This window comes from Primulina tabacum, unplaced genomic scaffold (genome assembly GCF_025594145.1).
Source record: "Primulina tabacum isolate GXHZ01 unplaced genomic scaffold, ASM2559414v2 Contig507, whole genome shotgun sequence".
Taxonomy (NCBI): Eukaryota; Viridiplantae; Streptophyta; class Magnoliopsida; order Lamiales; family Gesneriaceae; genus Primulina; species Primulina tabacum.
In genome coordinates this window covers 31573-48987 of record NW_027459765.1, presented here as the reverse complement: position 1 = coordinate 48987, position 17415 = coordinate 31573, and the positions used below count along the sequence as shown (strand labels likewise).

General features: G+C 49.3%; 1 protein-coding gene across 1 annotated transcript; it reads right to left on the bottom strand.

Moving 5' to 3' along the window:
* Positions 1-262: 262 nt before the first annotated feature.
* On the bottom strand, positions 263-4966 carry LOC142534428 (uncharacterized). The gene is made up of 5 exons (XM_075641297.1): positions 4528-4966; positions 3683-4305; positions 3347-3583; positions 1237-3135; positions 263-709 (listed from the first exon to the last, which is right to left on the bottom strand). Exons 1-5 carry the CDS (start codon positions 4964-4966, stop codon positions 263-265), a joined length of 3645 nt encoding a protein of 1214 aa, XP_075497412.1.
* Between the last annotated feature and the right edge of the window lie 12449 nt (positions 4967-17415).

Sequence of the window (17415 nt, the reverse complement as noted above, 5' to 3'; positions counted from 1 at the left end):
GTTTAGGGTTTTTTTTTTTTTTTTTTTTCCGGAAAACACCGCCGGATGCGGGGGGGTTAGGCAGACCCCTACCTGTATATATCCACAAAATAAACAGTAACAAAATACAGAATACAGAAAAAAAAACCTAAAAGAGGAGGTGGATAAAACCATAACCTCCTCAAAAAGGCTAAAGCAGTAGAAACATAAATACAAGGCAACCTAGGGAAGGAATTACAAAAGCAAAACGAACCCTAGAAGACTACCAAATAAGCGGCAACAACTAATAAAAAAGGAGAAGCGCTATGAACCGCATGCTGAGGAAGACAAAATGATAATGGCGAGATGATCGCAGAGTCCATGCAAAAGCTCTCATCCCGGAGCTATCATCCTGGAGAGTCCAATAATGGCGATCACAGAGTAGTATATAGATCGCAATCCCGCCAGAACAAAAGATATCTAGCATCTGAATCAAAAGAGCAGAGATCTCGATCCCATGAAGTAGGAGTCTGACGAACATGTCATAAGAAGCAGAGGATCCTTTAGAAAGCACCCCATGAATCCACCATGACATCCAGCAAACACCTCTACAATAACTGATACGGCGGCCAAGGAGAACCAGCAGTAAACGCCCTCCAGGAACCATGAATGTGCCAAAGGAAAGCACCAACAGAAATAGGGCAGAGACCCACTCAGAACAAACAAGAATACACACATCATGTGCAAGTGTCTGGACCCACTTGCACAGACCATACGGAAGTGAAAAACAACCTCCAAGTACACTAACCTGCAATAAAATATATATATATATATATATATATATGTATATAGATATAAATAGATATAGATCCAGAGACCATAAAGAAAGAGATCCAAAAAAGAAGAAGGGGCTGCAAATGGCTAAGAGGATCTGTTTCTGAGGTATGGAAGCCCAGAATGATCAGATCTAGCAAGGGTGGAGATGTCTGGAGGTAGGGAAGGACCTAACTCTAAGGTGTACTGCCTAAAAGTATGAGCCCTCGCCGCCAAGGCATCCGCCACAGAATTCCCTTCCCGGTAAATATGCGATAAATGAACAGATCGCCCCCTCATCAACAAAAGAATCCGTGTAACAAAATGTTCAAGATCCCAGCAGCACCGACGAGAACGAAGTAAAAGAATGGAAATCCAAGAGTCAGTCTCAATCCAAAGAGGGAAGAGATGAAGATCAGAAGAAATGAGAAGACCCCTCCAAATAGCCCATAATTCTGCCCGGACATTGGTCCCAACTCCAATGAGCTCACTGAAAGAAACCACCACATGCCCAGAAGAGTCACGAACAACCCCACCAACAGTAGAGTCCCCAGGACTACCTCTCGAACTCCCATCTACATTCAATTTAAAACACCCGAACGGCGGCCGCAACCAACGAACAATCGTCAGTTTACGAGCCCTACGCAACTGAACAAAAATCCCCATAGCCCTCGCAGCCTGCAAAACACCCCGCCAGTGCATGGGCTTAACAGTAGACGCAGCGTGAGCGAGGCGCAAATAAGACAAAATCTGAGACTTAACAGTCTCCGCGGAAATGTGCAAATGACGGTGTTTCGCATCGTTACGAGCCGTCCAGAGAAACCATAAAACAATGAAAGGCAAAAACTCCTTCACGTGGCCCCTAGGAGTCCACCCCGGATGCCTCTTCCAAGCACTGAGGAAGAGTCTGAAATCACTGGTAAGGGGAATACGGACATGAAAAACAGCCCCAAAGTAATGCCATACAGACCTGGCAAGAGGGCTATCAATGAAAATGTGCGTGAATGTCTCAGGCATCTCACAACACTGACATTTAGACGCCAGCTCGAAACCACGACGCTGGAGCACATCGTCAACTGGAAGCCATTGATGCCAAAACCTCCAGAGGAAGAAAGACATAGTAGGCCTCAGCCAACTGCCCCAGCAAGGAGTGAAGATATCAGAAACTTGGTCTCTCAAGCGGACAAGCTCCCATGCGGATTTCAGCGAAAAAACACCGTCAGAACTATGCACCCAAATAGCTGAATCGGGCTCCCCCGATGCAATAGGGATCAGAGTAATAGTCTCAGCAACAGAGGGTGGGACAACTGAGCAGAGAAGGTCAAAATCCCAAGCCCCATCTGAAAGAAAGTGAGAAACACGGACACCCCGATCCCCCCTAAGCAGGACCTGACTAGACAAGGGAACATCCCCACACCAGATGTCATCCCAAAAAGCAACATCTCCCACCCCAATTCTCCATCGAATGCCAGATTCAGCACGAGCCCTAATCTTAAGCAAACGACGCCAAGTGGGAGAAATGAACCCAGCAGATGAAACATAAGCTGGATGCACCAACTGGCAGTATTTTCTCATCATGAATTTGGCCCATAGGGATGAACCTTGACGAAAACGAAACCATAATTTAATGGAGAAGCTATCCACAATATCTTTGAGCCTGCGAAATCCAAGACCCCCTTCAGAGACAGGAAGACATGCACGAGACCACCTCGCCCAATGCCATTTCTTATCCAAGGATCTGGATCCCCACAGGAAACCATTGAAAACATTCTCAAGCCTCTCCATAACTGCCAGAGGTGGCTGGACTACCTGGAACATGTAAATGGGAACCGAAAGGAGGACACTCCTAAGGAGAGTCATACGGCTCCCCGGGGAAAGAGTTTTAAGCTCCCAACCCTCCAACTTCTTACTCACCATCTGCACAAGGGGATCAAAAAGAGAGCAAACTCTATTCCCACGAAACAAAGGAACTCCGAGGTATTTGATAGGAAAACAACCCTCCCCAAACCCAGTGATACGAAGGAGACGGGAACGAGTACGACCAGAACACCTCGGAGGCAAAATAATGACACTCTTAACTGCATTCACCAACTGCCCCGAGCAGTTTTCATAGTGATGCAAAAAATCCATGAGACTGTTCATCTCACGAGTCCCACCATTGGCAAAAATAATGACATCATCAGCATAGGCCAGGTGGGAAAGAAGGAGATCACAACCGAATCGCAGGATACTGACGATAAAGACGATCAAGACCACGCGAAAGGTACTCTGCCCCCAAAATGAAAAGAAGTGGGGACAAAGGGTCGCCCTGCCGGAGACCCCTAGTGGATCCAAAGAATCCAGTGAGTGAACCATTGATATTAACTGAAAATTGGCAATGAGAAATGCAGGCAGATATCATCGACACTACCTGCTCTGAAAAGCCATAATGCCTCAAGACATCCAACAGAAAAGACCATTGGACCCTATCATAAGCTTTAGCCATATCCAGTTTCAAAATAACATTGCCACCACGGGTGGGGAGAGAAAGACTATGAGTGAGCTCTTGAGCAAGGAGGATATTATCCGAAATCACCCGCCCTGGAACAAAGCCACTCTGATTCCACGAAACCAGCCTCTCCGCCACCTCCTTCAGCCGAGAATATAAAAGTTTGGAAATTATCTTATTAGTCACATTACACAAGCTGATAGGACGAAAGTCCGACCAAGCCTGAGCTCCCATGACTTTGGGAATCAATGTGATCGTGGTGGCAGTAAACCCCTGTGGCAAGGGACTACCCCGAAAGAAATCCAGGACCGCATCAAAAACATCCTGATGGACAATCTCCCAGCAATGCTGAAAGAAGGCCGAAGAGAATCCATCAGGCCCCGCCACACTATCACGGTGAATGGAGAAAACAGTCGCCCGCACCTCCTCCAAAGAAGGAGGGGCAGCAATATTTGCGTTCTCCAAATCCGAGATCACCAAGGGGAAATCAGAAAAATCCGGGCAAGAAAGCACAAAAGGATCCCCAGTAAGCAGGTTTTGAAAAAAGGCGGCCCCAGACTGCTGAATAAGCTCAGGGGAAGTAATGCAAGAGCCATTATCCCAAATACGAAAGATTTTATTAGCCACCCTTTTTTTCTTGACCATATTGTGGAAGAGTTTGGTGTTCCTCTCACCATCCTCTAACCACCTACAAGCGGCTTTTTGCCGCCAAAAATCCGCCTCCATGGCGGTAACCCTAGCAAGATCTGCATTGCAATTGGACAAACTAGTCCAATGCAAATCCGAAGGAGCAGCCTCGCAATCTGCCTCAGCAATCCGGACAGCCTGCTCCGCCTCAGCAAGTTTGGCAAAAAGATCACCAAAAACACTCTTATTCCACCACTTCAGATGGCTTTTGAGGCGCTTCAACTTCACAAAAAGACGGGGCATACCGTTCAAATGACACGGTAAATTCCAATTAAGCCTCACCGTCTGCAAAAAACCATGGTGCCTGAGCCACATGCTCTGAAAGCGAAAAGAACTCGGCCCACTAGCAAAGACCGGGACTGACACAAAAAGAGGACAATGGTCAGAGACCGTACGAATGAGGTGCTCCACACGAATAGAATGAAAATGGTCACCCCAATCAACAGACACAAAAACCCGATCAAGACGCTTCCAAATGGTCTTGTTCGTCCACGTGAACGAAGACCCCTCAAAACCAGCATCTACTAACCCAGAATCCAAAATAAAGTGATTAAATTCTTCCATGGGAAGCAACCGCCCACCAGAAGAACCCAAACACTCCGACGAATTCCTGACTACATTAAAGTCGCCACCAACAAGCCAAGGACCCTGAGCAGGCTTAACCTGAAGCAAAGAATTCCAAAGCTGTCTGCGCTCAATGTAGTCACACTTAGCATAAACAAAGGAACAAAAGACAGTGGTCGGCAAAAAAGTAGCAGAAACCCGGAAGTGAAGGAATTGAGTGTGATCAAAAAGACACTCAACCATGACATCCTCCGCAAAGAAAACCCAGATATGACCCGAGGAGTTCGATATAACTCGAGAAAAACCAAAACGACGAGTCATAAAACGAACATCCAGATCAATCATGGGTTCCAAAATAGCCAAGATCTTGACTCTCTTATCTTTAACGTGGGCATGTAGCCTTTGTTGAGACTCCGAGCTCCGGAGCCCCCTGACATTCCATATGAGAAAATTCATGGAGAATGGGCACCAGAACCGCCCTGTCGCTTTTTACGCGACCTATGAAAAGCATTCTCCTTCCTTTTCTTAATATCCCCCATATCAACATCCAGAATACGACCTTCAGACCTACAGCCATCACCCGACTCAGAATGCCGATCGAATTCCTGATCAGTATCTCCAGCAGATTCCAGCCGGAAGACCAGCTCACTGACAGAAGGACCCTGCCTGGCAACCAATTCCTCTACCGTAGAGGAAGCATCATCAGGAGACAAAGGAACAGAGGGGATGGAATGACTACTGTGATTCAAAGTACAAGGCCCCAGAGAACCAAACACAGGCAACTCACTAGTAGACGGGACCCCAATACCATCCACACAATCATCCAACTGTAACCCTCCATCAATAACCTCATCAGTGAGGATCACACCCTCAACAAGAACAGACTCCAAAGGATCCTTTCCAGAAGACCCAACACCGGCATCCTCCAGATGACCACATGGAGGGTCCATATCAACACAATCTAATCCAACAGGATCAGGCTCCGCGTCCTGCCCATGCGAGAGCACCTCAAAAGGATTCAACTCAAGAGGATTCTTTCTTGGAAGAACCTGCCGAACTGGCCTCTTTCTCCCTCTACGTCTGGGACCCGTGCCAGTTTTCTGAAGCTGAGGCTGGGTCCCCAAATTAAAACCAGAATTAACACCCCCTGGAGGGGCAGACTCTGTAGATGGGGGAGACTGGCCAGAAGCACGGTCAGCAGGCTTAGGACGAACAGGTTTGGGATTTTTTCCATGGGAATAACAAACACTGGTCGAATGACCCAGCATTTTGCAATCCATGCAGTACCCGGGGATTCGCTCATAAATGACTTCAATTTCTTGAGCATGATCACCCCAACCCACCCAAATCTCTTTGACTGGCGGTTCGAGCACATTAATTTCAACACAGACGCGAGCAAAAGCGCCTCGAGAAGAATCTGCAGTATGATCATCCATCTTCACCGGTTTCCCCACAATTTTGGCCAAAGCAAAGAGACTTTGCTTAGAAAACAAATGAAGGGGAAGACCCGGGAAGCGGATCCAAACTGGGGCAATGGGTGACTCCTCCTGAAGATTAAACTCTGGCGTCCACTTAGAGAAGCGGACCGACAGAGGTCCAACCTGCATAACCCCCTTGGTCCAAAAGAACGCATAGTCTTCTTCACAAGCAAGAGTGAGAACAAGAAAACCCCGAGGCATGAACTTTAAGTCAAAAGATCTAACTAGCCCCAATTTAGCAAAAGCCGCAGAAATACCAGAATTTGGAACTAGAGATCGATTCCCTGAAATTTTTCCAACCAAAGCAAATTTGAAAGGTTCTGCGAGGGTAGAAATAACCTCATCCGGGAAGAGAATACCCGGTTTTCCATTTCGAAGAGTCGGCACAGGCATGTCATTCATAGAGTTGTGCAACTCATCAAAGCTTTTTTTGGCCGTCCGAGGGGATGGTGGAGTCAGGATATCACGAAATGAGACAGTAAGCGGAATAGGAACACGCGTACCTGGTTTGACCGTTTCAGCACAAGGGTTGACTGCCGAGTCAACTCGTCCTTCACGGTGATTCGACTCGACCGAGTTGACTCGTGAGTCACCTACCGGAGCACCACCATGGACCGGCGACGGTGAGGGGAGTCCAGAACCGGGACCAATTCGTGCAGACTCGGGCATTGGAGGGTCCGATTTAACCAAAGGATGTGAAGAAACTCGATTTTGCCCTACGAATTGGGCGTTTCCGACCGGTGGCCGGAAACCAGAAATTGAAGATGGCAAAATGCGACCCATACCTGGACGATCAACCCCTAAAGAGGAATTGAAGAAAGAAGCCGGAATAGTGCCTGAAATCGGCGGTGAGAAAGACGGCAGTGAGGCGTCGAACGGCGTGTTCTTAGATCTGAAATTCACGGCTGATTTGAACTCCGATTGGAGTGATTCCTGAACCATTGGAATCGTCTGGACGAGAGGGTCACAGATCGGGGTCGGGATGGAACATTGGATGTCGGAGTTGGCCGGAATCGACGAAACAAGCGACGGCTGCGCAGTGAACAGTAACTGCGGAGCTTTGAACGGAGATGACGCCGGAACGGGGAAACTGGACGGTCGCGCAGGTGCCGGAAATGAAAGGGGAGGGTGAGGCGAAGAGAATGATGTATGGCCCGTACCAGGAGGAGCAACGGTTGCCGGCGCCGACGACGGGGAAGAAACCGCCGCGATTTTGACCGGAGAAATGAGTGGGTAATCGGACTCCATTTGAGCTGAAATTTGGTAGGGAGGGTCGTCGTGAGGTGGCGGTTCAGATGGGGTGGTTGGCCGGCCGGGATCCGGCGGCGGTGGCATGGCGGTGGGTAGGGCGTGAATAGTGACGGGTTTAGTGTGTGTTTTCTCACCTTTTACTGTGTGTTTTTTCAGAGAAAATTTTTTTGGGGGCAAATGGTTTGGTTTTGGTTTAGGGTTTAGGGTTTTGGGTTTAGGGTTTAGGGTTTAGGGTTTAGGGTTTAGGGTTTTTTTTTTTTTTTTTTTTGCTAAAAAGTTTATTTATTAACAAATAAAACCTAACGGAGGGGGACTAGACCAAGACCTCCGGAAAGGCTATATCACAATCATAACATAAAAACAGAAATAAAGACATACTACAACAGGGCAACCGGAAATAAAGCACAACAAAATACAAACAAACCAGCGAGTGCCCCGGAATACATCACACAAATAGAACAAAATGGTGAGCAAGGAGAACTCTGCAGTGAACGCCCACCACATACCGCCAAAAATGCGGAAAACGAAATCAGCCTGGATCAAGAGGTCGCCCATAGGGCAAACTCGCCTGAGCCGCCTTCTGCCTATAATAACGCCGCTGCTGAGATCGCGTACGGCCCGGAAGTGGTAGAGATAAACATCCTTCACTCACTGAACCCATCTCAAACTCTGGCAGAGCAGTAGAAACAGGAGTATCACCCACAGGATCCGGAACAACAGGGGCAATCTCAACAACCGGAACAGTAACAACCACAGGTGCAGTAACAACTGCTCCAGAAGTAGATGCCATCTCAACGATATCCGTGGCCTGAGACGAGATAATCGGATCCAAATCATCGTGAGACAGACTACTCACCGCAGCATTCTGCTCTGCCGCAAGCTTACTAAGAAGGGACTTAAACCTCTGGGGACGGGGTTTAACGGTACCCGAAGTCTCACCAGGACCTGAAGCAGTGGGTAAATCTTGCAGTATCTCATAGTAATTCTTCGTCGAAATGGGCCGAGCCGGATCTTTCCTCACAACAGGTCGGCGTCGGGGACGCTTGGAAACATGTCCTATAAAATCAGTATCACCGGACTGTGGCGGATCAGACGCAACACCCTGAGGCTGCTCGGAAGGAGCCGGAAGCGGGGAATCCGATGCAACACCCTTACCATGAGGTCGGGTCCGGCGCGGGCGAGAAGACTTTCCATTACGAGAGCAAAAATCAAGTGAATGGCCCAACAACTGGCAATGAGAACAATAATGGGGAACTTGCTCATAGACCACCTCCACAACCTGACTATGATCACCCCAACCCACCCAGATACGCTCCGGACGAGCCTGAAGAACATCAATCTCAACACAAACTCTAGCAAAAGATCCTCTAGTCCCATCAGCGGTAATCTCATCAATCTTAACTGGATTACCTAAAATCTTAGCAATAGGAAACAAGCTCTGTTTAGCATAAAGATGCAATGGCAAATCAATAAATCTGACCCAAACAGGAGCAATAGGAGAATCCGCCTCAAACTTGAATTCGGGAGTCCATTTCGAGAAACGAATCACTACAGACCGAATCGAAACAAGAGGCTGAGTCCAAAACCTCAAATAATCCTCCTCACAGGAAAGGGTGAGAACCATATACCCACGAGGAAGAAAACGAACAGTATGAGAACCCAACAAACCAATACAAGAGAAAGCAGATAATATATCAGAATTGGGAGTCAAACCCCGGTTCCCAGTGATACGCCCTACCAGAGCAAACTTAAAAGAAGCAGAGAGGGACGAAATAACCTGATCCGGGAACAAAATTCCGGGAATCCCATCTCGAACAATCGGAGCGGGCACCTCATCCATCGATGCAGCAACATCAGCAAAACCCTGAGCCTGCGACGGTGGAGAGGAACGACGCAAAACATCCCTGAAAGACACCGCAGGAGGGACAGAGCGAGGAGAAACAACTGCCGGAGCAACGGGAATAGGAGAAGGCAATTGACTTACTGCCGAGTCAACCCGCATGGGTTGAATGGGTGACTCGACCGAGTCAACCTGGAACGGTACCACCGGAGGACCACCGTCGGCCGGCGATGATGGGAGGAGCTTAGAACCGGTGAGAGAAGTTGAAGAATCGGCCAAAACAGGAGATAATTTGACGGAAATCGATGGGTGACTCGGCCGCAACTCGCCAAATTGGGCGTTTCCGACCGACGGGCAAATCAACTCTGAATGACTTGAAATTTTCACAGTAGCCTCGCCTTGACGAGACGAATCCAACGGTACCTCATTTGTAAAAAACGGAGTTGAAATCGCCGGAGATGAGATTTTGGCCGGAATTTGCAGATTTTCGGATGAGCTTTTGGTCGGGCAATCGGACTCCGTTTGCTTTGAAAGTTTGACAGCAGCATCGCCTCGTCGTGGCGGTTCAGATGGTCCGGTGAACCGGCCGGGAACCGGCTCCGGCATGTGAGGCGAAAATTTGGAGATTTTTTGGCTTTTTATTTCACTATTCACTTTGTGAGAAAATGTTTTGGGGGCGAATGGTTTTGGTTTAGGGTTTAGGGTTTAGGGTTTTTTTTTTTTTTTTTTTTTTTTTTTTTTTTTTTCCGGAAAACACCGCCGGATGCGGGGGGGTTAGGCAGACCCCTACCTGTATATAACCACAAAATAAAAAGTAACAGCAGAAAAAAATCCTAAAAGAGGAGGGGGACTATACCAAGACCTCCTCAAAAAGGCTAAAGCAGTAGAAACATAAATGCAAAGTAGCCTAGGGACCTAAATACAAAAGCGAAAAAACCCTAGACTACGACCAAAAGTGAGCCAAAAACTAATCAAATACGAGCAGCGCTAAGAGTCAACACGGCGAGGAAGACCAAATGATAACTGGGAGATGAGTGCGGTATCCAAGAAGAAACTCTCATCTCTGAGCCATCACCCTGAAGAATCCAATCTGTCAAAACGACTCTAATCTGAGACCGGATAACTGTATGAATCCCGGCAGTCAAAATAAGAGCTGGCCAGGAAATCACTGTACAATGACGATAAAAGGCAAAATGAAGATCGCAATCCAGCCAGAACAAAAAAAGATCCAGCATCTGAAGTATGAATCTGACGAAGGTATCATAACAATGAAGAGGATCGTCCGGAAATAATCCCTGGAACCACCACGACATCCAGTAAACTCCTGTAAAAGAACTGATACGGCGGGCAAGGAGAGCCTGCAGTAAACGCCCGCCAGGGACCAGAAATAGACCAAAGAGAAGCACAAATAGAGATAGCGCTCCAGTGAATATGAGAGGGCCAAGAAAAACACCAATAGGGATAGTGCAAGAGCCCACACAATCCCGAGGAGACCAAACATGTAGTGTGCGAGTGTCTGTGCCCACTCACACCAGACTGGCAAACCGGGGAAAAAGAGAAACCCCCAACAGAACAGTACCTGCAAAGAAAAAATAAAGATATACATATAGATATACCGAAGAAATGGATCCAAGTGAAGGAAAGGGCTGCAAACAGCTAAGAACATCTATATCTCAGGTAGGGGAGTCCGGAGGTATCCGAACGTACAAGTATGGAAATGTGCCTAGGGAGGGAGGGACCTAACTCTAAGGTAAAGTGCCTAAGGGTATGGGCCCTCGCCGCCAATGCATCAGCCACCGAATTACCCTCCCGGAATATATGCGAAATATGAACAGACCGCCCCCTCAAAAGGACCAGAATCCTGGATACCATGTGATCAAGACCCCAGCAACATCGACGGGAACGAATGAGCTGAATAGAAGTCAGAGAATCAAGCTCGATCCAAAGAGGGAAAAAAGAATGATCAGAACAAAGGAGAAGACCCCTCCAAACCGCCCAAAGCTCAGCCCGGAGAGAAGACCCAGCTCCGATGAACTCGCTGAATGAGAGCACAACCCTCCCGGAATCATCCCGAACAACGCCACCAGCAGAGGAGTCCCCAGATGTACCACGCGAGCTCCCATCCACATTAAGCTTGAAACACCCGGACGGCGGTCGCAGCCAGCGAACAATCGCCGTCCTATGGAATCTGCGGAGAGCAACCGAAATACCCAGCAATCTCGCCACATGAAACACACCCAGCCAATGTCTGGGCTTGACAGTACGCGCAGAGTGGGCAAGACGCAGGTAATACAAAATCTGATACTTCACCGTCTCCCCAGAAACAGGGAGATGACGGTGCTTAGCATCGTTCCGCGCAGTCCAGAGGAACCACAGAACGATGCAGGGGAGAAACTCCCGCACATGGCCCCCCCGGGACCAGACCAAATCTCTCTTCCACGCACTGAGGAACAAACTGAAATCCTCAGTGTCGGGAATACGAACCCGAAACACGGCACCAAAGAAGTGCCAGACAGACCGAGCAACCGGGCTACGAATAAAAATGTGTGTGAATGTCTCAGCCATATCACAACACTGACATCTCGAGGCTAACGCAAAACCCCGGCGCTGAAGCACCTCATCAACTGGGAGCCACTGATGCCAGAATCTCCAAAGGAAGAACGACATGGTAGGCCTCAACCAACTGCCCCAACACGGGCGGAAAATATCTGAAGACGGAGCACGCTGACGAATCAGCTCCCAAGCAGATCTCACAGAGAAAGCACCATCGGAGCTATGGATCCATCGTGCCATATCAGGGTCTCCCGAAAGAACAGGAATCAAAACAATCTCCTCGGCAACCGAAGGAGCAACAACCGCACAAAGGCGATCAAAATCCCAGGACCCCTCAGACAGAAAATGAGAGACCCGAACATCACGACCCCCGCGGACCACACACCGGGAGGACAAAGGAACGTCCCCAAACCAAGTGTCATCCCAAAAGGAAACATCTCCGAGACCAACACGCCAACGAATGCCAGGCTCCGCGCGAGGGCGGATCCTGAGGAGACGACGCCAAATGGGGGAAATAGAAGCACGGGCGGGGACACAGGCAGGAGCATCCAGCCGGCAATACTTCCGGAAAAGGAATCTCGCCCATAGAGAGGAGCCCTACCGAAATCTGAACCATAATTTTATAGAGAAACATTCCACGAGATCTTTCAATCTGCGGAATCCAAGGCCCCCCTCAAGCACGGGGAGGCAAGCCCGGGACCACCGGGCCCAGTGCCACTTCCTTTCCAAGGGCCTCGACCCCCAGAGGAAGGCATTGAAGGCTCGCTCAAGCTTCTCCATGACAGCCAGAGGTGGCTGAACCACCTGAAACAGATAAATCGGCATGGAGAGGAGCACGCTACGTATCAGGGTCATACGGCTACCCGGGGAGAGGGTCCGAATCTCCCAACCCTCTAACTTCCTACGAACAGACTGTAGGAGGGGCTCAAAAAGGGAGCACGTGCGATTACCCCGATAAAGGGGAACTCCGAGGTACTTGAGGGGCAGATGACCCTCGGCGAACCCGGTGATTCGCAAAAGCCGGGAGCGGAGGCGCCCAGAGCACCTCGGAGGCAAAATCAAAGAGCTCTTAGCAGCATTCACACGCTGCCCCGAACAATTCTCGTAGTGATGCAGAAAATCAACAAGGCGCTGCATACCACGAGACCCACCACTGGAAAAAATAATGACATCGTCAGCGTAAGCCAGGTGGGAAATCAAAATATCACAATCAGACCGATACCTAATCGCAGGATGCTGCAGGTAGAGTCGATCAAGGCCACGAGAAAGATACTCCGCCCCCAAAATGAAAAGAAGGGGAGACAATGGATCGCCCTGCCGGAGGCCTCTGGTGGAACCAAAAAACCCCGATAGAGAGCCATTAATGTTCACGGAGAAATGACAATGGGAAATACAGGCCGAGACCAAAGCCACAACACGCTCAGAAAAACCAAAATGTCTCAAAACATCAAAGAGGAAAGACCACTGGACCCTATCATAGGCCTTGGCCATATCCAACTTCAAGATGACATTACCACCACGAGTGGGGAGAGTAATGCTGTGAGTGAGCTCCTGGGCAAGAAGAATATTATCAGAGATCATCCGACCCGGAACGAAGCCACTCTGATTCGGGGAAACAAGTCTCTCCACCACATCCCTCAACCGAGAGTACAACAGCTTCGAGATGATTTTGTTCGTGACATTGCACAGACTGATCGGACGGAAGTCCGACCAGGCGCGTGCACCCTCGACTTTGGGAATTAGAGTGATCGTGGTGGCGGTAAAACCCTGAGGCATAAGAGATCCCTGAAAAAAATCAAGAACAGCACCAAAAACATCCTGATGGACAATCTCCCAGCAATGCTGAAAGAACGCCGAAGAAAATCCATCAGGGCCAGCAACGCTATCAGGGTGAATGGAGAAGACGGTCGCGCGGACCTCCTCCAAAGAGGGAATCGCAGCAAAACCATCACTCTCCACGTCAGAGATAACCGAGGGAAAACCCGAAAAATCAGGGCAATCGAGCGCAGAGGGCTCCCCGGTAAGAAGATCCTGGAAAAACAAGGCTCCTGACTGCTGAATCAAATCCTGAGACGTCAGGCAGACCCCATTCTCCCATATGCGGAAAATTTTATTCGCAACGCGCTTTTTCCTCACCATATTATGGAAGAGTCTGGTGTTCCGCTCACCATCCTCAAGCCAATGGCAAGCCGCTTTCTGTTTCCAAAAATCCGCCTCCATGGCGGTGATACGGGCCAGATCCTCATTGCGATCGGACAACGAAGTCCAATTCACGTCAGAAGGGTCGGTCTCACACACAGCCTCGGCTGAACGAACAGCCCTCTCGGCCTCAGTGAGTCTATCAAAGATGTTACCAAAAACATCCCGATTCCACCACCGGAGGTGATGCTTGAGACGCTTCATCTTGGCAAAAAGCCGAGGCATGCCGCTCAGACTGCAAGGCAGATTCCAATTAAGCCTCACAGTCTGCAAAAAACCATGGTGCCTAACCCACATACGCTGGAAGCGAAACGAGCTCGGCCCACGGGCAAAAACAGGAGCGGTAACCAAAAGCGGACAGTGATCCGAGACAGTACGAGCGAGATGTTCAACCCGAATCGAGCTGAAATGATCTCCCCAATCAACAGAAACCAAGATCCTGTCCAACCGCTTCCAAATGGTCTTATTCGTCCAAGTGAACGAAGACCCCTCAAAACCAGCATCGATCAGGCCAGAATCAAGAATAAAAGTGTTGAACTCCTCCATGGGTAGCAACCTACCACCACGGGAGCCCAAACACTCAGACGCATCCCTAACGACATTAAAGTCGCCCCCAACCAGCCAGGGACCCAAAACAGGCTTAACCAAAAGCAAAGAAGCCCAAAGCTCCCTACGCTGAACATAATCACATCTAGCATAGACAAAAGAACAAAATATCTCTGTCGGCAAGAAAGAGGCAGAGACTTTGATGTGAAGGAACTGAGCATGATCAAAAACACACTCCGCCCTCACATCAGCAGCAAAAAAAACCCAGATATGACCGGAGAGATTAGAGATGACTCCAGAAAACCCCAAACGGCGAGTCATGAATCTCGGATCCAGATCAATCATGGGCTCCAAAACAGCCAAAACCTTAATCTGTTTCTCCTTCACAAAGGCATGAAGCCTCTGCTGGGACTCCGAACCTCGAAGTCCCCGGATATTCCAGATTAAGCAATTCATGGGGAACGGGTGGAAGAAGGATCCGATCGCTTTTTACGCGATCGCCGACCATCATCCTGTGGTCTTTTTCTGGGATTGGACATGTCAGTGTCCAGAATACTACACTCAGACCCACAGCTAACCCCAGACACAGAATGTCGATCAAAATCCTGATCAGGATCATCAGCCGACATGTGACTGGGAATCATCTCAAGAATAGGGGGTCACTGTCGAGCAATCAACTCGTCCAGCATAGAAGTGGCATCAGCAGGGGATGCAGGAAAAGATGGGACCGAGTGACTGCTATGATTTTCAATACATACCTCCGTGGAGGCAAACACAGGCACCACGTCCGGGCGTGGAGATCCAAGATCATCCACGCAGTCCACAAAAGGGACACTCTCATCGTCCTCAGCCACCGTGACCTCAGGACGGTCAGAAATAGGGGCCTCCTGATGAGAACTCAAAACGACAGAGGGATCAGGAACACCTAATCCAAGCTCCTCAGAGCCTACCTCTGTCTCCTGCAAATGGGAAAGAACTCCAAAAGAGTTCGAAGCAAGAGGATCATCCCTCGGGAGAGCCTGACGAACAGGCCTCCGCCTCTGTCTACGTCGGGGACCATGGCCATTGACATGAAGCTGGGGCAGTGGTCCCGGGACAATGACAGGAACAGCACCCTGAGGAGGTGCCGGAGCAGGAGGGGCCTGTGGCTGAGGAGGGTCTCGATCAGTAGGCTTGGATCGAGCAGGTTTTGGATTTTTCCCATGTGAATAGCAAACATCTGTCGAATGACCCAACATTTTGCAATCCAAGCAATACCCAGGGATTTTCTCATAGACAACATCAATCTCCTGAGTATGATCACCCCAGCCCACCCAAATTTGCTTAACGGGTGATTCCAACACATTCAACTCCACACAGACACGAGCAAAAGCGCTCCGAGAGGAGTTAGCAGTAAAGTCATCCATTTTCACCGGGTTGCCCAAAATCTTGGCAAGGGCAAAAAGGCTTTTCTTGTTAAACAGGTGAATGGGCAAACCCGGGAAACGCACCCAAACCGGGGCAATGGGAGATTCTTCCTGAAGATTAAATTCCGGGGTCCATTTGGAAAAACGGATCCCGAGAGGTCCAACCATCATCTGCCCACGCGTCCAAAAGAACGCATAATCCTCCTCACACTGAAGTGACAGGATCAGAAAACCCCGAGGCAAGAATCTCAAATCAAAAGATCGCTTCAATCCCAAACGAGCAAATGCCGCAGAAATACTCGAGTTAGGGACTAAGGATCTATTACCAGAAATCTTCCCAACTAAAGAAAACTTAAAAGGTTCGGTCAGAGAAGACATTACCTCATCCGGGAATAAAATACCCGGTTTCCCATCCTTAAGAGTCGGCAGAGGCATTTCATCCATAGCATTCACTACATCTCCAAAGCCATTCCTCCCCGAGCGAGGTGAAGTAGGAGCCAGAGCATCCCTAAATGACACCGGAAACGTCTTAGTCGCCCGAGAATCAGATTTAGAAGCCGAACCTGAGTTGTTGACCGGCGAGTTGACCGGCGAGTTGACCGGCGAGTTGACCACCGGAGATGTACCGAAGATCGGCGACGGCGAGGAGGTCATAGAACCGGTCTTCAATCCACTAGAACCGGGCATAAGAGGGGTCGATTGAACCAAAGAAGGGGAGGAAAATCGATTTTGACCTAGAAATTGGGGGTTTCCGACCGGTGGTCGGAAACCTGAAATTGAAGGTGGCAAAACTCGACCCATGACTGGACGATTATAGCCTAAAGAGGAATCGAAGAAATAGGCCGGAACAGTACCTGAAATCGGCGGTGAAGTGGACGGAAACTCACCGATTTGGGGTTTTTTGATCGGCGGCGGATTTTCTGAAATTGATGGAAGGATTGGAGAGCCCATGGAATGAGGAGTATACGGTAGAGAGGAATTAACCAAAGGAACCGCCACGCCGGAGTAATTTGAGAAACATTCCGACGAAGCTAGGGTTTGAGGGTGGAAATCAGTAGATCTGAAATTGTCGCCGGAGGGGAACACCGTTGACGACGGGGCCTGTGGCAGTGGAATCGTCTGGACCTCACGATTCCAGATCGGGGCTTGTTGTGGAAAATGGTGACCAGAATCGGCCGGACGAAGCGGAGAAGAACTCGCCGCCGCGGGGAACAGTGCTGGCGCAACTTGTGACGAAGATTCCGGTGAAAATACTGAGTTATTGATAGTGGGGCTGGTACCAATGGAACCGTCTGCTCGAGGCGAGTCAGATGGTTGGTAGTTGGCGCCGGGAGGAACAGTGCACGGCGACGACGCGATTTTGGACGGAAATGGCGAGTTTTCGGTCGTGAAATTAGAGGGGTTACCGGACTTCATTTGGACTGAAACTTGGACAGGGTGGTCGCCGTGAGGAGGCGGTTCAGGTGGGGTGGTTGGCCGGCCGGGAACCGGCGGCGGCGGCATGGCAGCGTGTAGGCGTGAATAGTGACGGGTTTAGTGTGTTTTTTCTCACCTTTTACTATGTGTTTTTTCAGAGAAAATTTTTTGGGGGCAAAAGGGTCTCGGTTTTGTTTAGGGTTTAGGGTTTTTTTT